Here is a 21,535-nt window from a genome sequence, read left to right as displayed (position 1 = left end):
AAATGTATTTCGCAGCCTAGAGTACAGTCTAGCAACTCTCAATACACCTTCTAGCAGCAAAAACCCAGATTGGGTCAGGCCAATCACGTCGTGTATAGAGCAGGCGGGGCGGACTTAACATATGACGACAGAGAGTTGCGACGGCTGCCACTTGAAAACAAAGAATGGCGGCTGCAGCTGTCGAACAACGATCTTTTGAATTGGCTTTGGCCGCGACTCTGGAGGACTTGGAGTTAAGTTTCTCTTTAAGAAAAGTGCAAAGAACGGCACTTAAGTCATTTTTAAAAAAGGAAGATGTGTTTGGAGTTTTGCCGACTGGATACGGAAAAAGTTTAATATACCGCTCTGACTACGTCACCTTCTTCGTTGCTCTGATTGGTTGTAGCGCTATCCTATTGCGTGCAGAGGGATTTTGAGAGACAGCCGTTTATCCCGCCCCTCGGAGTAAGCCTCGTCTATGGAGAGTTTCCAGACTAAACATCTTGATGTAAGTTTGGCTGGCCAGGCTAGTTTTCTGTTGTTGTGTGAACAAAACTTCACGATTGGATGGCAGCCGCGCTACAAATATAAATTATTAAAAGTTTTATTACTTTTAATATGAAGCAAAGTCTCATCTTTAAAACTGTGGATTAATTTAAATGATAAAAGTTGTTTTGGCGCTCTTTAATACATGTTGACCGATCGCTGTAGCGATGTTACTTGTACTAGCCTCCTCTTCACTACTAGTTACAGCACAAAATAAACATGACTGAGCACCAGAAGGTGTGTTGAAGGATACATTACAGCGTACCGAAATGACTCCCGTAAGGCTGTCACGATTCCTCGATTAAATTTGAGTGCTCGAACCTCCCCGTGTCGAGTAACCAGCAAAATACTTGAAGTACGGACAAGAATCCATGAACCGCATTATTAGACTGTTTTCTAAGGCTGCACGATTTATTACAACCATACTATAGTATAATGCTATTGTGAACTCACAAAGGCTGCGATTCAGTTAAATAAGTATATGTCCTGTGGGTTTAATTTAGTTCTCAGTAAATGCTGCTCCACACAAACTGTTGTCATTTACATGCGTGGAGCGTCTCAAACTCCATCTCTGCATGTGCCATGAGTTTGGGTCAATTATAACATTCATCTGGGGACGCAACGTGTGCCATTTCATCAGATTTGTAAGGTAAATAATTTATAAACCTACAGCAACACTGGAGAATACATCAATATGTTTCTAAAATATGCTAACTATTCATCGCAATTTCAAAATCCAAGTTAAAACCCTCGCTGTGAGTTTGCATGTGAAAAAATGACTAAACCAGTCTGTTTGTGCCCTCTGCAGGCATTTGTTATAATACATAATGTATTTAAGCTGATTATTTATATCATGTATATGTAGCACCCGTCCAACCGTGAGAATGGGGTGCTTGGGTTCGGTGTAGTTCAGGTGGATACCACGAAGGTGCACCTAATAAGTGTCTAGCTGTAAAATCTTTTGACAATAAAATATTTTAAAATAATGAGACCTAGAGATGGTTTTTATTTTAGCAAAAAAATAGGGTAATGCCCTTGTTTAATTGAATAAAAGAATTTGGCAAATAGAAAAGCTTTTCCCAAAACTCAATATTAACAAATATACAAAAATAAATAACCAAAAGATTCCCCAAACACTTAAATAATAACCCCTTTAAATTTATCTTGAAACCCCAATAATTTCAATCACACTTGTTACATCAGAATAAAGGGTCCAAAAGCCCCCATCCCTTACAATCGAGAATACACAGAACACTTTACAATAAACAAAACAAAAAAAAACACGCCAAGTGTCCTGAAACAAGTCTTAGCAAATGCAGTGGTGGGCCCACTTACACACACATTCACACACGTTCGAGTTTACTCACAGTAACGTTTGGAACAAAGAAAAAAAAAACGTTGCAGGCCTGTTTTGGTCTTGCAAAACATTAGTCGTGTTTCCACTGTCGGGCCAGTGCGAGCCAGGGCTTAAAGCGGGCCGGTGGGGCTAATAGTCTCGGGCCAGTAGCACCGAGGCCAGAATAGCGCAGGGTTTCCACAGTCAGGGCCTGAAACTCCGCTGCGCGTCACTAAAACATGCCCTTTACACGCCTCTCAGAACAACATCATGCAACCTCATCATTTCACCAACAAAGAGAAGTTATCAGAAAACTAAGAAATAAGTCACTGGAACATGCGCGATCACAAAACGAACACAATAAAAGTGGCCGTTTGTTTGCATGCTTTATTAAATATTCAAATTCAAAAGCACCGATGTTTTACTATAGAATACGTGACACATTGATCATAATGAATGAATTTATCAGGACTCTTATTTCTATTTTATTTATTCATTTTTAATGCTTATAAAAATAGCCTGCTCTGCTTCTGTTTATTTGTAGTCACAGTAGCCTATACGTCAATGTCAATGTCACCTTTATTTATATAGCGCTTTAAACAAAATACATTGCGTCAAAGCAACTGAACAACATTCATTAGGAAAACAGTGTCAATAATGCAAAAATGATAGTTAAAGGCAGTTCATCATTGAATTCAGTTATGTCATCTCTGTTCAGTTAAATAGTGTCTGTGCATTTATTTGCAATCAAGTCAACGATATCGCTGTAGATGAAGTGTCCCCAACTAAGCAAGCCAGAGGCGACAGCGGCAAGGAACCGAAACTCCATCGGTGACAGAATGGAGAAAAAAACCTTGGGAGAAACCAGGCTCAGTTGGGGGGCCAGTTCTCCTCTGACCAGACGAAACCAGTAGTTCAATTCCAGGCTGCAGCAAAGTCAGATTGTGCAGAAGAATCATCTGTTTCCTGTGGTCTTGTCCTGGTGCTCCTCTGAGACAAGGTCTTTACAGGGGATCTGTATCTGGGGCTCTAGTTGTCCTGGTCTCCGCTGTCTTTCAGGGATGTAGAGGTCCTTTCTAGGTGCTGATCCAGCATCTGGTCTGGATACGTACTGGATCCGGGTGACTGCAGTGACCCTCTGATCTGGACACAGACTGGATCTGGTGGCCACGGTGACCTCGGAACAAGAGAGAAACAGACAAATATTAGCGTAGATGCCATTCTTCTAATGATGTAGCAAGTACATAGGTTGTTATGGGAAGTGTTTCCGGTTCCGGTTTACCTAATTAATGCAGCCTAAAAATCCTTTAACGGATTTGGATAATAAAAGCATATTAGTATGTTATGTGTATGCCAGGTTAAAGAGATGGGTCTTTAATCTAGATTTAAACTGCAAGAGTGTGTCTGCCTCCCGAACAATGTTAGGTAGGTTATTCCAGAGTTTAGGCGCCAAATAGGAAAAGGATCTGCCGCCTGCAGTTGATTGTGATATTCTAGGTATTATCAAATTGCCTGAGTTTTGAGAACGTAGCGGACGTAGAGGATTATAATGTAAAAGGAGCTCATTCAAATACTGAGGTGCTAAACCATTCAGGGCTTTATAAGTAATAAGCAATAATTTAAAATCTATGCGATGCTTGATAGGGAGCCAGTGCAGTGTTGACAGGACCGGGCTAATATGGTCATACTTCCTGGTTCTAGTAAGAACTCTTGCTGCTGCATTTTGGACTAGCTGTAGTTTGTTTACTAAGCGTGCAGAACAACCACCCAATAAAGCATTACAATAATCTAACCTTGAGGTCATAAATGCATGGATTAACATTTCTGCATTTGACATTGAGAGCATAGGCCGTAATTTAGATATATTTTTGAGATGGAAAAATGCAGTTTTACAAATGCTAGAAACGTGGCTTTCTAAGGAAAGATTGCGATCAAGTATCACACCTAGGTTCCTAACTGATGACGAAGAATTGACAGAGCAACCATCAAGTCTTAGACAGTGTTCTAGGTTATTACAAGCAGAGTTTTTAGGTCCTATAATTAACACCTCTGTTTTTTCAGAATTTAGCAGTAAGAAATTACTCGTCATCCAGTTTTTTATATCGACTATGCAATCCATTAGTTTTTCAAATTGGTGTGTTTCACCGGGCTGCGAAGAAATATAGAGCTGAGTATCATCAGCATAACAGTGAAAGCTAACACCATGTTTCCTGATGATATCTCCCAAGGGTAACATATAAAGCGTGAAGAGTAGCGGCCCTAGTACTGAGCCTTGAGGTACTCCATACTGCACTTGTGATCGATAGGATACATCTTCATTCACTGCTACGAACTGATGGCGGTCATATAAGTACGATTTAAACCATGCTAGTGCACTTCCACTGATGCCAACAAAGTATTCAAGTCTATGCAAAAGAATGTTGTGGTCAATTGTGTCAAACGCAGCACTAAGATCCAATAAAACTAATAGAGAGATACACCCACGATCAGATGATAAGAGCAGATCATTTGTAACTCTAAGAAGAGCAGTCTCAGTACTATGATACAGTCTAAATCCTGACTGGAAATCCTCACATATACCATTTTTCTCTAAGAAGGAATATAATTGTGTGGATACCACCTTTTCTAGTATCTTGGACAGAAAAGGGAGATTCGAGATTGGTCTATAATTAACTAGTTCTTTGGGGTCAAGTTGTGGTTTTTTGATGAGAGGCTTAATAACAGCCAGTTTGAAGGTTTTGGGGACATGTCCTAATGACAATGAGGAATTAATAATAGTCACAAGAGGATCTATGACTTCTGGAAGCACCTCTTTTAGGAGCTTAGATGGTATAGGGTCTAACATACATGTTGTTGGTTTAGATGATTTAACAAGTTTATACAATTCTTCCTCTCCTATAGTAGAGAATGAGTGGAACTGTTCCTCAGGGGGTCTATAGTGCACTGTCTGATGTGATACTGTAGCTGACGTCTGAATGGTTGCAATTGTATCTCTAATAGTATCGATTTTAGAAGTAAAGTAGTTCATAAACTCATTACTGCTGTGGTGTTGGGAAATGTCAACACTTGTTGAGGCTTTATTTTTCGTTAATTTAGCCACTGTGTTGAATAAATACCTGGGGTTATGTTTGTTTTCTTCTAAAAGAGAAGAAAAGTAATCGGATCTAGCAGTTTTTAATGCTTGTCTGTAGGATATGTTACTTTCCCACCAAGCAATACGAAATACCTCTAGTTTTGTTTTCCTCCAGCTGCGCTCCATTTTTCGGGCTTCTCTCTTTAGGGTGCGAGTATGCTCATTATACCATGGTGTCAAACTGTTTTCCTTAACCTTCCTTAAGCGTAAAGGAGCAACTTTATTTAAAGTGCTAGAAAAGAGAGAGTCCATAGTTTCTGTTACATAATCAAGTTGTTCTGAGGTTTTGGATATGCTAAGGAATTTGGATACATCAGGAAGATAACTTAAAAAGCAGTCTTTTGTGTTAGAAGTGATGGTTCTTCCATACTTGTAACAAGAAGTAGAATTTACAATTTTGGCTATATGAATTTTGCAAAGAACTAAATAATGATCTGAGATATCATCACTTGGCTGAATAATTTCAACACCATCAACATCAATGCCATGTGACAGTATTAAATCTAGAGTATGATTTTGACAATGATTAGGTCCTGAAACGTGTTGTCTAACACCAATAGAGTTCAGAATGTCTATAAATGCTGATCCCAATGCATCTTTTTCATTATCAACATGGATATTAAAATCACCAACTATTAAAACTTTATCTGCAGCCAGAACTAACTCAGATGTAAAATCACCAAACTCTTTAATAAAGTCTGTATGGTGCCCTGGTGGCCTGTATACAGTAGCCAGTACAAACATAACAGGGGGTTTATCATTAACATTTGTTTCTTTGGATAATGTTATATGAAGTACCATTACTTCAAACGAGTTATACTTGTAGCCTGCCCTCTGAGAAATCCTGAAAACGTTGTTATAAATTGAAGCAACACCTCCACCTTTGCCTTTTTAGACGCGGCTCATGTTTATAACAGTAATCTTGGGGGTGGACTCATTTAAAATAATGTAATCATCAGGTTTAGCCAGGTTTCTGTCAAACAGAGTACATCTATATTATGATCAGTGATCATATTATTTACAAAAAAGTGTTTTCGTAGAAAGGGATCTGATATTCAATAAGCCAAGCTTTATCATTTGTTTATCCATATTGCTTCTGTTTTTTATTTGTTGAACCTCAATTAATTTGTTAATCTTAACTTGGTTTGGACGTTTTTTGTATTTTCTAGTTCGGGGAACAGACACAGTCTCTATAGTGTGATATCTAGGTGAAAGAGTCTCTATGTGCTGAGAATTAACTGACCTCTGTGACGGGAGGCAGCTAGCAGACGGTCGGTTTAGCCAGTCTGTCTGCTTCCTGACCTGGGCCCCAGTTAGTCAAGTATAAACACTAAGACTATTTGCCATATTTCTAGAGAGAAGAGTGGCGCCACCCCAGGAGGGATGAAGACCATCTCTTTTAAACAGGTCAGGTCTGCCCCAAAAGCTCGTCCAATTGTCTATGAAACCTATGTTATTCTGTGGGCACCACTTAGACATCCAGCCATTGAGTGATGACAATCTGCTATGCATCTCATCACCACGGTAAGCAGGGAGGGGACCAGAGCATATTACAGTGTCTGACATCGTGCTTGCAAGTTCACACACCTCTTTAATGTTATTTTTAGTGATCTCCGACTGGCGAAGTCGAACATCATTAGCGCCGGCATGAATAACAATCTTACTGTATTTACGTTTAGCATTAGCCAGCACTTTTAAATTTGCCAAGATTCAGGCAAATGGTCAGGATTAGATCAGGCGCTCTGGCTCCCGGTAAACATTTGACTATGGTGGCTGGTGTCTCTATATTCACGTTCCGTACAATAGAATCACCAATAACTAGAGCACTTTCATCAGGTTTCTCAGTGGGTGCATCACTGAGTGGGGAGAACCTGTTTAATGTTTTGATTGGAACAGAAGAGCGGTGTTTTGACCCACGACTACGCTGCCTCACCGTCACCCAGTTGCCCTGCTGCAGGGGCTCTGTTTCCGGAACCGAACAATGTACAGGAATCCCTGAGCTAGACGCATCCAAAGCCGTATCTAGAGCCCTAACATTTTTACTGTCCTCAATTAAAGTTTGGATGCGTGTCTCTAATTCTGAAATCTTTTCTGTCAGCCTAACTATTTCCCTGCATTTATCACATGTGAATCCCTCATCAGCGACAGAGATAGATAAACTGTACATGTGGCAAGAGGTGCAAGAAACAATGATAGAAGAAGCCATTACCGTGCTTGATGAAATATTCTTACTGCGGTTGTTTGATGAACTTGTGAAAAACTGGAGCGAGGGAGAGGAGAAAAGAAAACAGCGATAGGTTCGAATGAAGACGCTAATGACAAGCTAACGAGTGCTAACGCTTTGCAGGTGTACTGCACTCACGGAAATAAAATAAAAGTGAACGATCAAAGTTAATCTGATAAGATTGATCGATAATATCAGAAATATGGTGTGAATTAAGTTATATTTTACCACCTATACATCACATTTAGAATGAATTATAATATCTCTATAAAAGATTCTGAACATAAAACATTATTATATTTCTATGATAGGAAACGTGGAGCTAAACTCTCGAGACGAGACTTATGACAGATAATATAAGTTACTAAATAAATACACGATTGTGATAGAGAATAAGAAGCTGACATCTGATTTCCTCAAGCGGTCATATTTACCATGTTTACTATGGTAATGTCTTTTGCATCGCTTATGAATATTTTTGCCCTGTATTACATTTACATTTAATCATTTAGCAGACGCTTTTAGCCAAAGCGACTTACAAATGAGAACAATAGAAGCAGTCAGGTCAACAAGAGAACAACAACAGTATACAAGTGCCATGACAAGTCTCAGTTAGTCTAGTATAGAATGCATAGCCAAGTTTTTTTTTTTTTTATAAATGAAAAGACAAGAAAAGGAAAAGTGCTAGTGTTAGTTGGTTAAGTGCAGGCGAAAAAGATGAGTCTTTAGATGTTTCTTGAAAATGAGTAAAAACTCAGCTGTACGAATTGAGATTGGGAGGTCATTCCACCAGCTGGACACAGTCCAGGAAAAGGTCCGTGAGAGTGATTTTGAACTTCTTTGGGATGGCACCACAAGGCGTCGTTCACTTGCAGAGCGCAAACTTCTGGAGGGCACATAATATTTAACCAGTGAGTTTAGGTAAGTTGGTGCCGTGCCAGTGGTCGTCTTGTAGGCAAACAACTGTACCTTGAATTTGATGCGAGCAGCTACTGGTAGCCAGTGTAACCTGATGAGGAGAGGAGTAACGTGAGCTTTTTTTGGCTCATTGAAGGCAACCCTCGCTGCTGCATTCTGGATCAATTGTAGAGTCTTGACAGTACATGCAGGAAGAGCCAGGAGAGCATTACAATAGTCCAGTCTGGAGAGAACAAGAGCTTGGACAAGAAGTTGGGTGGCTTGCTCTGACAGGAAGGGTCTAATCTTCCTAATGTTGTATAAGGCAAACCTGCAGGGTTGTAGCAATGTGGTCTTTGAAGCTTAACTGATGATCCATCTCAACTCCTAGGTTTCTGGCTGTCCTCGAAGGAGTAATGGTTGTATAGAGAAGTTGTCAATGTCAATGTCACCTTTATTTATATAGCGCTTTAAACAAAATACATTGCGTCAAAGCAACTGAACAACATTCATTAGGAAAACAGTGTCAATAATGCAAAATGATAGTTAAAGGCAGTTCATCATTGAATTCAGTTATGTCATCTCTGTTCAGTTAAATAGTGTCTGTGCATTTATTTGCAATCAAGTCAACGATATCGCTGTAGATGAAGTGTCCCCAACTAAGCAAGCCAGAGGCGACAGCGGCAAGGAACCGAAACTCCATCGGTGACAGAATGGAGAAAAAAACCTTGGGAGAAACCAGGCTCAGTTGGGGGGCCAGTTCTCCTCTGACCAGACGAAACCAGTAGTTCAATTCCAGGCTGCAGCAAAGTCAGATTGTGCAGAAGAATCATCTGTTTCCTGTGGTCTTGTCCTGGTGCTCCTCTGAGACAAGGTCTTTACAGGGGGTCTGTATCTGGGGCTCTAGTTGTCCTGGTCTCCGCTGTCTTTCAGGGATGTAGAGGTCCTTTCTAGGTGCTGATCCACCATCTGGTCTGGATACGTACTGGATCCGGGTGACTGCAGTGACCCTCTGATCTGGACACAGACTGGATCTGGTGGCCACGGTAACCTCGGAACAAGAGAGAAACAGACAAATATTAGCGTAGATGCCATTCTTCTAATGATGTAGCAAGTACATAGGTTGTTATGGGAAGTGTTTCCGGTTCCGGTTTACCTAATTAATGCAGCCTAAAAATCCTTTAACGGATTTGGATAATAAAAGCATATTACTATGTTATGTGTATGCCAGGTTAAAGAGATGGGTCTTTAATCTAGATTTAAACTGCAAGAGTGTGTCTGCCTCCCGAACAATGTTAGGTAGGTTATTCCAGAGTTTGGGCGCCAAATAGGAAAAGGATCTGCCGCCTGCAGTTGATTTTGATATTCTAGGTATTATCAAATTGCCTGAGTTTTGAGAACGTAGCGGACGTAGAGGATTATAATGTAAAAGGAGCTCATTCAAATACTGAGGTGCTAAACCATTCAGGGCTTTATAAGTAATAAGCAATATTTTAAAATCTATGCGATGCTTGATATAGAGAAGTTGTGATGAAGCAATGGCTTAGCTGGAATCAGTTCTGTCCTCGTAAGGTTAAGCTGAAGGTGATGGTCATTCATCCAGCTAGAGATGTCACTCAGACAGGCTGAAATGCGAGCAGCTACCGTCGGGTCATCTGGTTGGAATGAGAGGTAGAGTTGGGTGTCATCAGCGTAACAGTGATAAGAAAAGCCATGCCTCTGAATGACAGATCCTAATGATGTCATGTAGATTGAGAAGAGAAGTGGTCCAAGTACTGAGCCTTGAGGAACCCCAGTAGTAAGGTGTTGTGACTTAGAAACATCACCCCTCCAAGACACACTGAAGGATCTGTCAGAGAGGTAGGACTTAACCCACAGGAGTGCTGTTCCAGAGATGCCCATCTTTCTGAGGGTGGACAGGAGAATCTGGTGATTAACGGTGTCAAAAGCAGCAGACAGATCCAGTAAGATGAGTAATGAGGATTTTGAAGCTGCTCTTGCTAGTCGAAGGGCTTCAGTAAACGAGAGCAGAGCAGCCTCAGTTGAGTGGCCACTTTTGAAGCCAGATTGGTTGCTGTCCAGGAGGTTGTTCTGTACAAGGAACATAGAAAACTGGTTGAACACAGCTCGCTCAAGTGTCTTTGCAATGAATGGAAGAAGGGATACCGGTCTGTAGTTTTCAAGAAGCGCTGGATTTAGAGATGGTTTCTCAAGCACTGGGCTTACCCGAGCCTGCTTAAATGCTGAAGGAAATGTTCCAGAGTGAAGCGAGGAGTTTATAACGTGAGTAAGCGAAGGTATGACTGAAGAAGAGATCGCTTGAAGGAGGTGAGTGGGGATCGGATCAAGTGGACAAGTAGTAGGATGATTGGACAGGAGAAGTTTGGAGACGTCCATCTCTGAGAGTGGGGAGAAGGAGGAGAAAGAGTGTGCGTCGGTCATTGTGAAGTTGTCCTCAGTCTGCGGTGTGGAGAATTGGTCGCTGATGGATCTTGTCTTATTTGTGAAGAAAACTGCAAAGTCGTCCGCTGTAAGAGTCGATGGAGGAGGTGGTGGCGGCGGATTAAGAAGAGAAGAGAAAGTCTTGAAGAGTGTCCGAGTGTCACAACAGCTGTTAATTTTGTTGTGGTAGTAGGATGTTTTAGCCGTGAAGACATTTGCAGAGAAGGAAGAGAGGAGAGACTGATAAACACTGAGGTCGGTAGAGTTTCTTGATTTCTGCCATTTCCTCTCTGCAGCCCTGAGTTTAGAGCGATGTTCACGGAGAACCTCGGACAGCCAGGGGGCAGATGGGGCGGTGCGTGCTGGTCTAGACAACAGTGGGCAAAAGTTGTCCAAGCAAGATGTTAAAATCACCCTGTATGGTGATTATAATCCACATCGGATTGGATCGCCTTATTTCAAACACTCGCTGCTGACTGAAAGTGAGTTTTGAGCTCAACTTATTTAAAAAAAGTGTTTAATGCTGGTGTTATCTGTTATCTTTCTGAAATGATCCGCAGTGCACACCCTTTCTATTTTTATAAAAGCACCTGAAAAAAAATCATTTTGTTTTGATGACATATGCTATGCGGAGCTAAACTCTCGAGACAAGACTTATGACAGATAAATATGTTACTTAATAAAAACACAATTGTGATAGAGAATAAGAAGCTGACGTCTGATTTCTCCAAGTGGTTGCATTTACCATGTTTACTAAGGTAACGTTAATGTTTACCGTGCATAGTCTTTTACATCGCTTATAAATATTTCTGCCTTGTATGGTGATTATAATCCACATCGGATCAAGTTATTTCAAACACTCGCTGCTGACTTGAGCGAGTGAGTTTTGAGCTCAACTTATTTTAAAAAGTCTTTAATACTGGTGTATTAGCTGTTATCTTATTAAACGCACAGCATACGCCCACCGTGGCTAACTATCTCGGCTACCTCCGTCCACCGCTTCCGCTCTGTCAGACGGGTCTCCGGCTTCGTTTCTCACTCAGTCTCTCACCTCACAAACATCCCGAGTCTGCGGTCCTCTTCTCTGAGCCTCCCGCTCAGTTTCATCAGCTTTACTGGCACTTTCTAGTGTTTTTGTTTTCTTCTCCACGTGCCAGTGTCTCGTGCTCCACACAGGTCCAGCGGGAAGAGAAAAAAAACGTCCAGCACTTTCTCACACGTCTCTCACCAGGTCACGTGTCTATACATGTTTTATATACCTGCAGCCAAACACTATTGACTATACAGCGTGTATAGTATATAGTATATACCCAAATGACCAATAAAAATAGTAACATAAAAACAGTACGAATAAAGTAATAAAAGGCTAACTGCAAAAAACCCTTGGTAATATTATTCAGCTAAATAATATAAACTTTAGCCTTTAGTTTTAATTACTGTCATGAAATAAAATGACCAAATATTGATCTCCTTTTAATTATGTAAAATGAATTGATATTTCCTTATTTAGAAATCAGGTGTAAATAAACATTTACTTTTTTTAAGTCATGTGACTCATTTTTGAGAGTAAGAGAGATTAATCATAACCCACCCTGTTCTCATTACACTATAATAATATAATACTTATGATAAGTTTACCACTGGGCTACATATATTATGTTTTTTAACAGTGTTCTAAAAAAACAAAAATTTGAAAACTTGCAAAAGCAAGTATCAAAAGATACTTAATTTGAACCAAATATTTTTGCCTCATTGTTATTATATATGTTTTTTAAGTTGTTTTAAAGGCTTAGGTCTGTTTTTATTACAGAAAATTGTAATAAACTCGATTACCAAGATTTAATCGCTCAATCATTGTTTCAGCTGGGGAAAGACGTCAATGAAACAGCTTGTAGGCTATATATACAATGACAACTAACGTTACATGTACCTCAAGAAAGCTATTCAATGTCCAAAACTTTTTTAATTAGCTTGAAAAAATTACTCTAATTTGATAAATATATGCCCTGTATTACATATTCATTATATTTAGGGGCCAGGGTTAGGGTTAGGGCACTTATTGTAATTGTTGGCGTTATTCTTCTTCTTCTTCTTGTGTTCCTGTAGCTCAATTGGTAGAGCATTGCTTTATTAAGCGCAGGGTTGGGGGTTCGAATCCCTGGGAACACATGATAGGTAAAAATTGATAGCCTGAATGCACTGTAAGTCGCTTTGGATAAAGATGTCTGCTAAACGCATTAATTAAATTAAATTAAATTTAATTAAATTTCTTCCGCCGCAAGTCTATGGCAGCCCATAGAACCGATTGTGGGAAAGTTGTATAATTTGGCACACGGATAGAGGACAGTCCCAACATTAACTATAGCACCACTTGTCCAAAATTTCAATACTTTTGTGCTTATAACTTTTGAACCGTAAACCAGAAAATGAAAATATTTTTTTCCTCTGAATTCTTGGTAGAGTCGAATTAACCCCAAAATAAAAAAATCGCAAGGTTTAGTTTTTTCGCTATTTAAAATTTTTCGAAAAACCTACTTTTTTGAACTCGTCCTACACGGTTAGTCCGATTTTCACGAAAATTGGTTCAGATCATCTTCAGACAATGCTAGCAAAAAGTTATGAAATTCAAGTTGGTACGTCCAACCATGCTCGTATGATACATGAACAAATTTGATGAAAAATACACAAGAATGCACGTGAGGCTATATCTCGGCAACGGTTTGTCATATTGAGACCAAACTTGGTGCGTCTTATAATAAGCATGACCTTAGACTACCTGCAGTGTTTCAACGCAGCACCACCTAGTGGTCAGGAGATATGAAAAATGCATATTTTGGCTTATAACTTCTGAATGATTTGGCCAAAAATCACACAACTGGTCTCTTTAGATTCAGTTAGGGTTAGTCATGTCGACCACCTGGTGGTCAATAGTTATAATGAAATAACTAAAAAATGCTAATAACTTTTGAATAAATTAGACTATTGAAATGAAAATGGTCTCCCTATATTCTTTGGGTCATGCCGAGAACATAGATTCCAATTATGCCAAAATTGGCCATACTTCCTGTCCGCCATTTTGATTAATGTTGAAAATCTACTTTTTCGAACTCCTCCTAGACCGTCCGATTTTCACCAAATTTGACTCGGATCATCTTCAGACCAAGCTGATTTCGTGTCGATATACGAAACAGTTCTCATTTAGCGTATCAACGAATTTGTTGGACCGATGCCAAAATGCATTTGAGGCTGTATCTCAGCAAAGCTTTGTCATATTTGCACCAAACTTTGTATGTGTCATCGTCACCTCACACTGACCATGCCACATCAATTTTGTAACAGCGCCACCTATTGGTCAAGAGTAATAAACCATTCATTAACGCTTAATAATTACACTTATTAAAATGCTAATAACTTTTTATTGCTTTAGCCTATTGGAATGAAACTGGTCTCAAAATATTCCCTGGCTAATGCCGATAACATAGATACCTAATATGCCAGAGTAAGCTTACTTACTTACTGAATTAAAATGTTGATATATAAACTGCCTTATGTGCAAATTAAATAGTTTTAGTTATTTCAGTTGATCATTAAATACGTTTGATTAAATAATTGATTATGAATTAATTTTCAGTTTTCGGCCAAGTGCATCCTGAATTTTCGGTGTTGATTTCTTATTTTGGTGCATCCCTAACTAGGTTCATGATCATCTCATGATCGGACGTGCTGTTCACACACATTCTTGTGTTCATTCTTGTGTGTGTGGGTGTGTGTGTGTGTGTGTGTGTGTGTGTCTGTGTCTCTGTGTGTGTGTGTGTGTGTGTGTGTCTCTGTGTTTGTGTGTCTGTGTCTCTCTCTGTGTGTGTGTGTGTGTGTGTGTGTGTGTGTGTGTCTGTGTCTCTGTGTGTGTGTGTGTGTGTGTGTGTCTCTGTGTTTGTGTGTCTGTGTCTCTGTGTGTGTGTGTGTGTGTGTGTGTGTGTGTGTCTGTGTGTGTGTGTGTGTGTGTGTGTGTCTGTGTCTCTGTGTGTGTGTGTGTGTGTGTCTCTGTGTTTGTGTGTCTGTGTCTCTGTGTGTGAGTGTGTGTGTGTGTGTCTCTGTGTTTGTGTGTCTGTGTCTCTCTCTGTGTGTGTGTGTGTGTGTGTGTGTGTGTCTGTGTCTCTGTGTGTGTGTGTGTGTGTGTCTCTGTGTTTGTGTGTCTGTGTCTCTGTGTGTGTGTGTGTGTGTGTGGGTGTGTGTGTGTCTGTGTGTGTGTGTGTGTGTGTGTCTGTGTCTCTGTGTGTGTGTGTGTGTGTGTGTGTGTGTGTGTCTCTGTGTTTGTGTGTCTGTGTGTGTGTGTGTGTGTGTGTGTCTCTGTGTGTGTGTGTGTGTGTGTGTGTGTGTGTGTCTCTGTGTGTGTGTGTGTGCGTGCGTGTGTGTGTGTGTCTGTATCTCTCTGTGTGTGTGTGTGTGTGTGTGTATCTCTGTGTTTGTGTGTCTGTGTCTGTCTGTGTGTGTGTGTGTGTGTGTGTCTGTGTCTCTGTGTGTGTGTGTGTGTGTGTGTGTGTGTCTGTGTCTGTGTGTGTGTGTGTGTGTGTGTGTGTGTGTGTCTGTGTCTCTGTGTGTGTGTGTGTGTGTGTGTGTGTGTGTCTGTGTCTCTGTGTGTGTGTGTCTGTGTCTCTGTGTGTGTGTGTGTGTGTGTGTGTGTGTGTGTGTGTCTGTGCCTCTGTGTGTGTGTGTGTGTGTGTGTTGGATGTGTATGTGTGTCTGTGTGTGTGTGTGTGTGTGTGTATCTCTGTGTGTGTGTGTGTGTGTGTGTGTGTGTGTCTGTGTCTCTCTGTGTGTGTGTGTGTGTGTAGTGTGTGTGTGTGTGTGTGTCTGGGTCTCTGTGTGTGTGTGTGTGTGTATGTGTGTCTGTGTGTGTGTGTGTGTGTGTATCTCTGTGTGTGTGTGTCTGTGTCTCTCTGTGTGTGTGTGTGTGTAGTGTGTGTGTGTGTGTGTGTCTGGGTCTCTGTGTGTGTGTGTGTGTGTGTGTGTGTGTCTGTGTGTGTGTGTGTGTGTGTTGTGTGTGTATGTGTGTCTCTGTGTGTGTGTGTGTGTGTGTCTGTGTCTCTGTGTGTGTGTGTGTGTCTCTGTGTGTGTGTGTGTGTGTGTGTGTGTGTGTGTGTGTGTGTGTGTGTCTACACCCGTCGTAGCTGCCGGCAAAAACGCAGAAAAGAGCCAGTTATGTTATTATCAGGACTAATCGCAATGTGCTTGGTTTCAACCTTGAAGTTTACATACAAAGCTGCTTTAAAAAGCGGTAAAATCCAAAACATCGGATGGCGAATCCATGACCCGACAAATGTTTGTCCTGAAAGTAAACATTTGTATACCACCTGGGCAAACTTTGAACAATACAATCGCCCACTTTCTGACCAAGAGTGGATGTGCTTTCAGGCACAGGAGAGAGAATTCAGGAAAACCCTGGATGTTAAACTAATTAATGACAGACAAACAATACAATTCACTGGAACTAACCCGCGTTACTGGACTAAACTTATAACCATCTTATCTGGAGTATACTACAGAAATGGATCTTATACAGCAACTCACAGAGATGGGAGACCATTAGGAATACCTTTGCTAAAATACACCGTAAGAATCCTTCGGAAATTCCCCGTCTGTAAAGCACTCTCACCGAGGCCCGACTCAGAGACGTGCACTGAATGGATAAATCAGCAGCTGCGCTACGTACGGGAAACCATCCAGCCGGCGCTCAACAAAGCGACAAATTCCAACAGTACGAGAGAACCCAGAGTGATAAGTGGAAACGAACTAGCCTATCTTTGGGAACACCGTAGGAGTGAGGCAATAGATATAATTCTAAACAAAAGCACTTACCCAGACCCCCCTCCTGCGATAAATGATATGAATAAAGTTTATGAGTATTATGCTGCGAAATGTCAACCAGCACAGTCACACCAACAGATGGGCAGTCCTCCGTGGTGCGGCGCTCTCGACCTGGAGGACCCGAAAGACGCCCCCGTTACTTCGGACTTCACTGCAGAGGAGATCTCAAGCGTGCTTTGTAGTCTCCCGAACAACAAAGCATGTGGTGCAGATGGTGTGACTTATGAAGTGCTCAAGGCAACAAAACTATTTTCAATAATGACATTAACTCAGATTTTTAATGTCTGTTTAATTAACCGGAAAGTTCCCGATTCTTGGAAGGGAGCTATTATATATAGGATCCCCAAAAAGAATAACATTCCAGAAGATCCCTCCACCTGGAGAGATATATCACTGCTCCCCACTATATACAAGGTATTTATGAAGTGTGTTTTATGCCGAATTTTACCCTGGCTGGTGGAATCAGGAACATTGTCAACAAAACAAAAAGCATACATAGAGAGGCAGGGAATGAATGAGCATGTATTCTGTTTGAAGACTGCCATCGATGATTTTAAACATGAATCCTCCCGTTTCTATGCGGTATTTCTCGATTTTCGAGACGCGTTTGGCTCTTTACCACATAGCGTAATGCTTCATTCCCTTGAGGAAATAAAACTGCCGGAACAGTACATACATATAGTCAAGAATGTATATGACAATTCCTTTTTACAAGTGATTTGCGGACATCAACTAACGAAACCGATTAAACGTGAAGTTGGGATTAAGACGGGATGTCCCTGGAGCGCTGTGAAATTCATACTGGCCTTAAACCACTGGCTGAAATGGCTATGTCTCCTTGCCCCGCCTGGTATTACATCTCCAAACCCAGTTCAGGCTTTTGCCGATGACGTCCTCATAGTATCAAGAGAGGAGAACGTCATTACCAACATGCTGTCATACACCGACCGCTTTCTGCAATGGTCTGGACTCGAGGTTAAGAATAGTAAATGTGCGGTGTTCTACGAACGACGCAGCGGGGGTAATAGATGGTATAAGGCCAAGAGTGATCAGCCTCCATCATTCATAATGGCTGGAAGCACAATTAGAGTTTATTCAAGACACGAATCATACAATTATTTAGGACATATGTTTAATGTGGCAGGAGAATGGCACGAGCAAGTCAGTGATATCTGCAAAGAATACTCCAGCAGACTAGACTTGATAGATCAGTGTCCTCTACCGACCTGTATGAAACTCCAGGCCGTTCCAGATATAGCTCTTTCCAAGATTCATCATCTGTTTGCTAATGTCCACATTGCTAAAAAATATCTTACGGAGCTGAACAATAAGACCGTGCAGCTGGTAAGAAAATGGTTAAGTCTTAACACACACACAACAAGAAGTATTCTCTTTATGAATAAATCCGAAGGGGGACTGGGGATCCCTAACATTGAGTGGATTTATACAGCGACTAGAGTAAAGCATCTACTGCATATGTTGAATAACGATGACCCTACAGTTCGTGAAGTTGCCCGGGGCTCACTGTTGCTGGATCTGAGCAAACGTAAGGTCCCCTATGCTGCAGACGGAGAACCAGGTTTCCTCTGTTTCCGGAAGAAACCTAGCGGAAAGCTGGAGACCAGAGCTACGGGATTTGGAGTATGTTCGGATTGGCCCGATCTGAATGATTTGTGCAGCAATAACAACATACAGCTGAACTGGGCACATACTGGTGGGGAGCAGGTGAATATCAGTCAGGGGCAGATTATGGATCCTAATGTGTATGCTGAGGCATCTATCCATCACACTGGAACCAGTGAGAGGTTGAATAGCCGGACGTGCAGGTATGAAATCCTCCAATACTTTCAAGCACAACAGCACGATTACTGGGTTAACCTGCGTCTTCAAGGGAAACTTGCATGTCTGCAGAGCGCGGATCATACAGTCTCACACTCTGCGTTACAAAATTCAACCATCAACGAAGATATCTTAAAATGTGTTATTAAAGCTCGGCTGCAAACTCTCCCGACCAAATACAACCTCTCTTTGTGGTTCCCAAAACACCACGAACCATTCTGCTTACTACACAGCGATAAGATAATGGAATCCACAGCGCATATACTGAACGGATGCCCCGCGTTTAAAGCACTTTACATCGCGCGTCATGATCGCATCGTAAACATAACAGCTCAAGAACTGCACAAAGTATCTGGACAAAGTGCAATACATACAAACAAAACTGTTAAAATTAGCTGGTTTTTAAACTTGAATGATAATAATATAAGCTCTCTTAGAAGTGTTCTCAGGGAATACCCAAACACTCCAGACATCGTAGTCATCAATGAACTTTCTAAGAACATTCTGATCCTGGAAGTGGGCTGTTGTTTTGATCTTTACATGGATTTGTGCTTTTCTGAGAAAATGTTAAAGTATCAGTCATTAACAAATGCTTTGGCAGTGTGTGGTTACAGGATCAAACTGGTTATTCTTATTTTTGGTAGCTTGGGACATGTGCACAGATTATGTGTCAGAGGCTTGCAGATTGCTGGACTGAGTAAAAAGAGCTCTAAGCAAACAGCCAGATATTGTTCTGTGTCAGCAATCATAGGCAGTCTGCATGTTTGGAGAAGACGATGTCACCTTTATCCATAGCCTACTCTCTGAATGTGGTTGCAACTTGCATTGTCTTTATTGTCAGGTGAAACATAATAGGCTCTTTGTGAATATTTGGATGCTGTTGTTCTAATTAGTATTTGTCATTCCAAATAAAATAATCAAATGTGTGTGTGTCTCTGTGTCTCTGTGTGTGTGTGTGTGTGTCTGTGTCTCTGTGTGTGTGTGTGTGTCTGTGTGTGTGTCTGTGTCTCTGTGTGTGTGTGTGTGTGTCTGTGTCTCTGTGTGTGTGTGTGTGTGTGTGTGTGTGTGCAGGCGTTGAGTCGGTGCAGTCTGAAGCACTGTGTGGCGCTGTGGCAGCTGCTCATCTCTCTGAAGTCTGAGACAATGCTTCGTCTGAAGAGGGTGAGACACTCGACACAGTAAACTGGATTCTGCTTTGAGTCTGTGTGTGAAAATGACTTTCTTCACCTGCACTTCAGGACCCGTTTGTGGGAATCAGCAAAGAGTACAGACACCCCCTGCAGGAGGAACACAAGAGACTGCTCACTAGTTTTTTCACCAAGTCCAGCGCTGATGCCTTCCTGCTGGAGATGCACGAGTTTCTGCTTCTGGTCCTGAAGGACCCCAAAGCCACGGACACCTTCAAGCCTGACTGGAGGTGAGACCTGACAGGAATATCAGCAGTCCTTCTCATGTGCACAACTAATACCAGCTTTTTTAGAGGGGGGTTCAGCTTTGCCTCAGTTCATACTTTACATATAATTTCTGAGATGCATATAAATGTCAAAACTTTTCATTTCTATTTGAGAGATCTGACCAAATCTGTCAAGTGTTCTGAAAAAGACCATGAAGGATAACTGTATTTTTGTATTTATTTATTTATGAGCTGTTTGATTGCAGTGTCCATGGCAAGCATTAATATGTGTATATCATGATATACAGTACCAGTCAAAAGTTTGGAAACATTACTATTTTTAATGTTTCTGCTCCTCAAGCCTGCATTTATTTGATCAGAAATACAGAAAAAAACATTAATATTGTGAAATATTATTACAATTTTAAATAGCTGTTTTCTATGTGAATATATAGTAAAATGTAATGTATTTCTGTGATCAAAGCTGTATTTATCATCATTCCTCCAGTCTTCAGTGTCACATGATCTTCAGAAATCAGAATAATATGCTTTTATAACAATATACACTACAGTTCAAAAGTGTATGGTCAGTAAAAAAATTTTTTTAATTAAATTAATACTTATAAATTAATAATTAATATTCAGCAAGGATGTGTTAAACTGATAAAAAAAATTATTTGTTAATTTTTTTAGAATTAGTTGATGAATAAAAAGGTAAAAACAATCAAAGTTGTGCTTCTTAGTTATTATCCATGTTGGAAACGGGTTCAGAAAAAATACTGTTATAAATGTAATTGTAATAAATGTTTCTTGAGCAGTAAATCATCATATTATTCTGATTTCTGAAGATCATGAGACACTGAAGACTGGAGGAATGATGCTGAAAATACAGCGGAGCATCACAGAAATACATTACACTTTAATGTATATTAAAATATAAAACAATTATTTAAAGTAAATGCAGGTTTGACGAGCAGAAGAGACTTCTTTCAGAAACACTAAAAATAGTAACCTTTGACCAGTACTGTGTGTGTGTGTGTGTGTGTGTGTGTGTATAGTTATAGACTAACATTTGTATGAATATCTGAGTTTTTCTGCACAATTTGTATGAAGTTTACTAAGAAAGACAAAAACTGGTAATCATGAAGTGGGAAAAATCCAGTTAAGCAGAATATTTAGTAAATGAATGAGTATCAGGCTGTCATTCCCTACAGAAACTGCAGAGCAGATCTGTGCGAGGCTGGTTAAGATGTTAAAGCTCTTGCTGAAGGCATCAGTAATAACTCGTCTCTGTCTGTCGTCCAGTCTGAAAGACACTGTTGTGTCCTACATGGAGCGTAAAGATCTGGACATTCCTCCCGAGGTGGACGAGTTCTTCCCTCAACAGATCCTGCTCTCACAATACACCGACACGTGGAGGTTCTCCGTCCTCGACAGACACAAGAGAAACCAAAGATGAAGTGCTTCTGCTGTCTGAGCCAATCACTCGGATCAGGGAAAGCTCAGGTTTCATCACAGATGCCATTCGTTTAAACGATTGCTCATTACAGTGCCTTTTCTTTACCTGAGCTAATGTGATGTACAGTATTCTGCTGCATACGCAATCATTCCTACAGAGAAGATCTAAGATCATACATTACATTACTTTACATTACATTACATTACTTTACTTTACATTACATTACATTACATTACTTTACATTACATTACATTACATTACTTTACATTACATTACATTACTTTACATTACATTACATTACATTACATTACTTTACATTACTTTACTTTACATTACATTACATTACTTTACATTACATTACATTACATTACATTACTTTACTTTACATTACATTACATTACATTACTTTACATTACATTACA

At 40.4% G+C, this 21,535-nt stretch overlaps 1 protein-coding gene across 1 annotated transcript in view; it reads left to right on the top strand.

Annotated features, from left to right (window-relative positions):
- The window catches only part of LOC132111044 (E3 ubiquitin-protein ligase rnf213-alpha-like), a 100,468-nt gene extending 79,180 nt beyond the window's left edge, over window positions 1-21,288 (top strand). The window contains exons 70-72 of the mRNA XM_059518216.1: window positions 19,333-19,422; window positions 19,500-19,678; window positions 20,960-21,288. Of these exons, the coding sequence (XP_059374199.1) occupies window positions 19,333-19,422; window positions 19,500-19,678; window positions 20,960-21,113 (423 nt within the window). The 3' untranslated portion in view covers window positions 21,114-21,288. The remainder of the gene's footprint in view (window positions 1-19,332; window positions 19,423-19,499; window positions 19,679-20,959) is intronic.
- Window positions 21,289-21,535: the final 247 nt, after the last annotated feature.

Source organism: Carassius carassius, chromosome 30 (genome assembly GCF_963082965.1).
Source record: "Carassius carassius chromosome 30, fCarCar2.1, whole genome shotgun sequence".
Lineage (NCBI taxonomy): Eukaryota > Metazoa > Chordata > Actinopteri > Cypriniformes > Cyprinidae > Carassius > Carassius carassius.
This window is presented reverse-complemented; position numbering and strand designations above follow the sequence as displayed.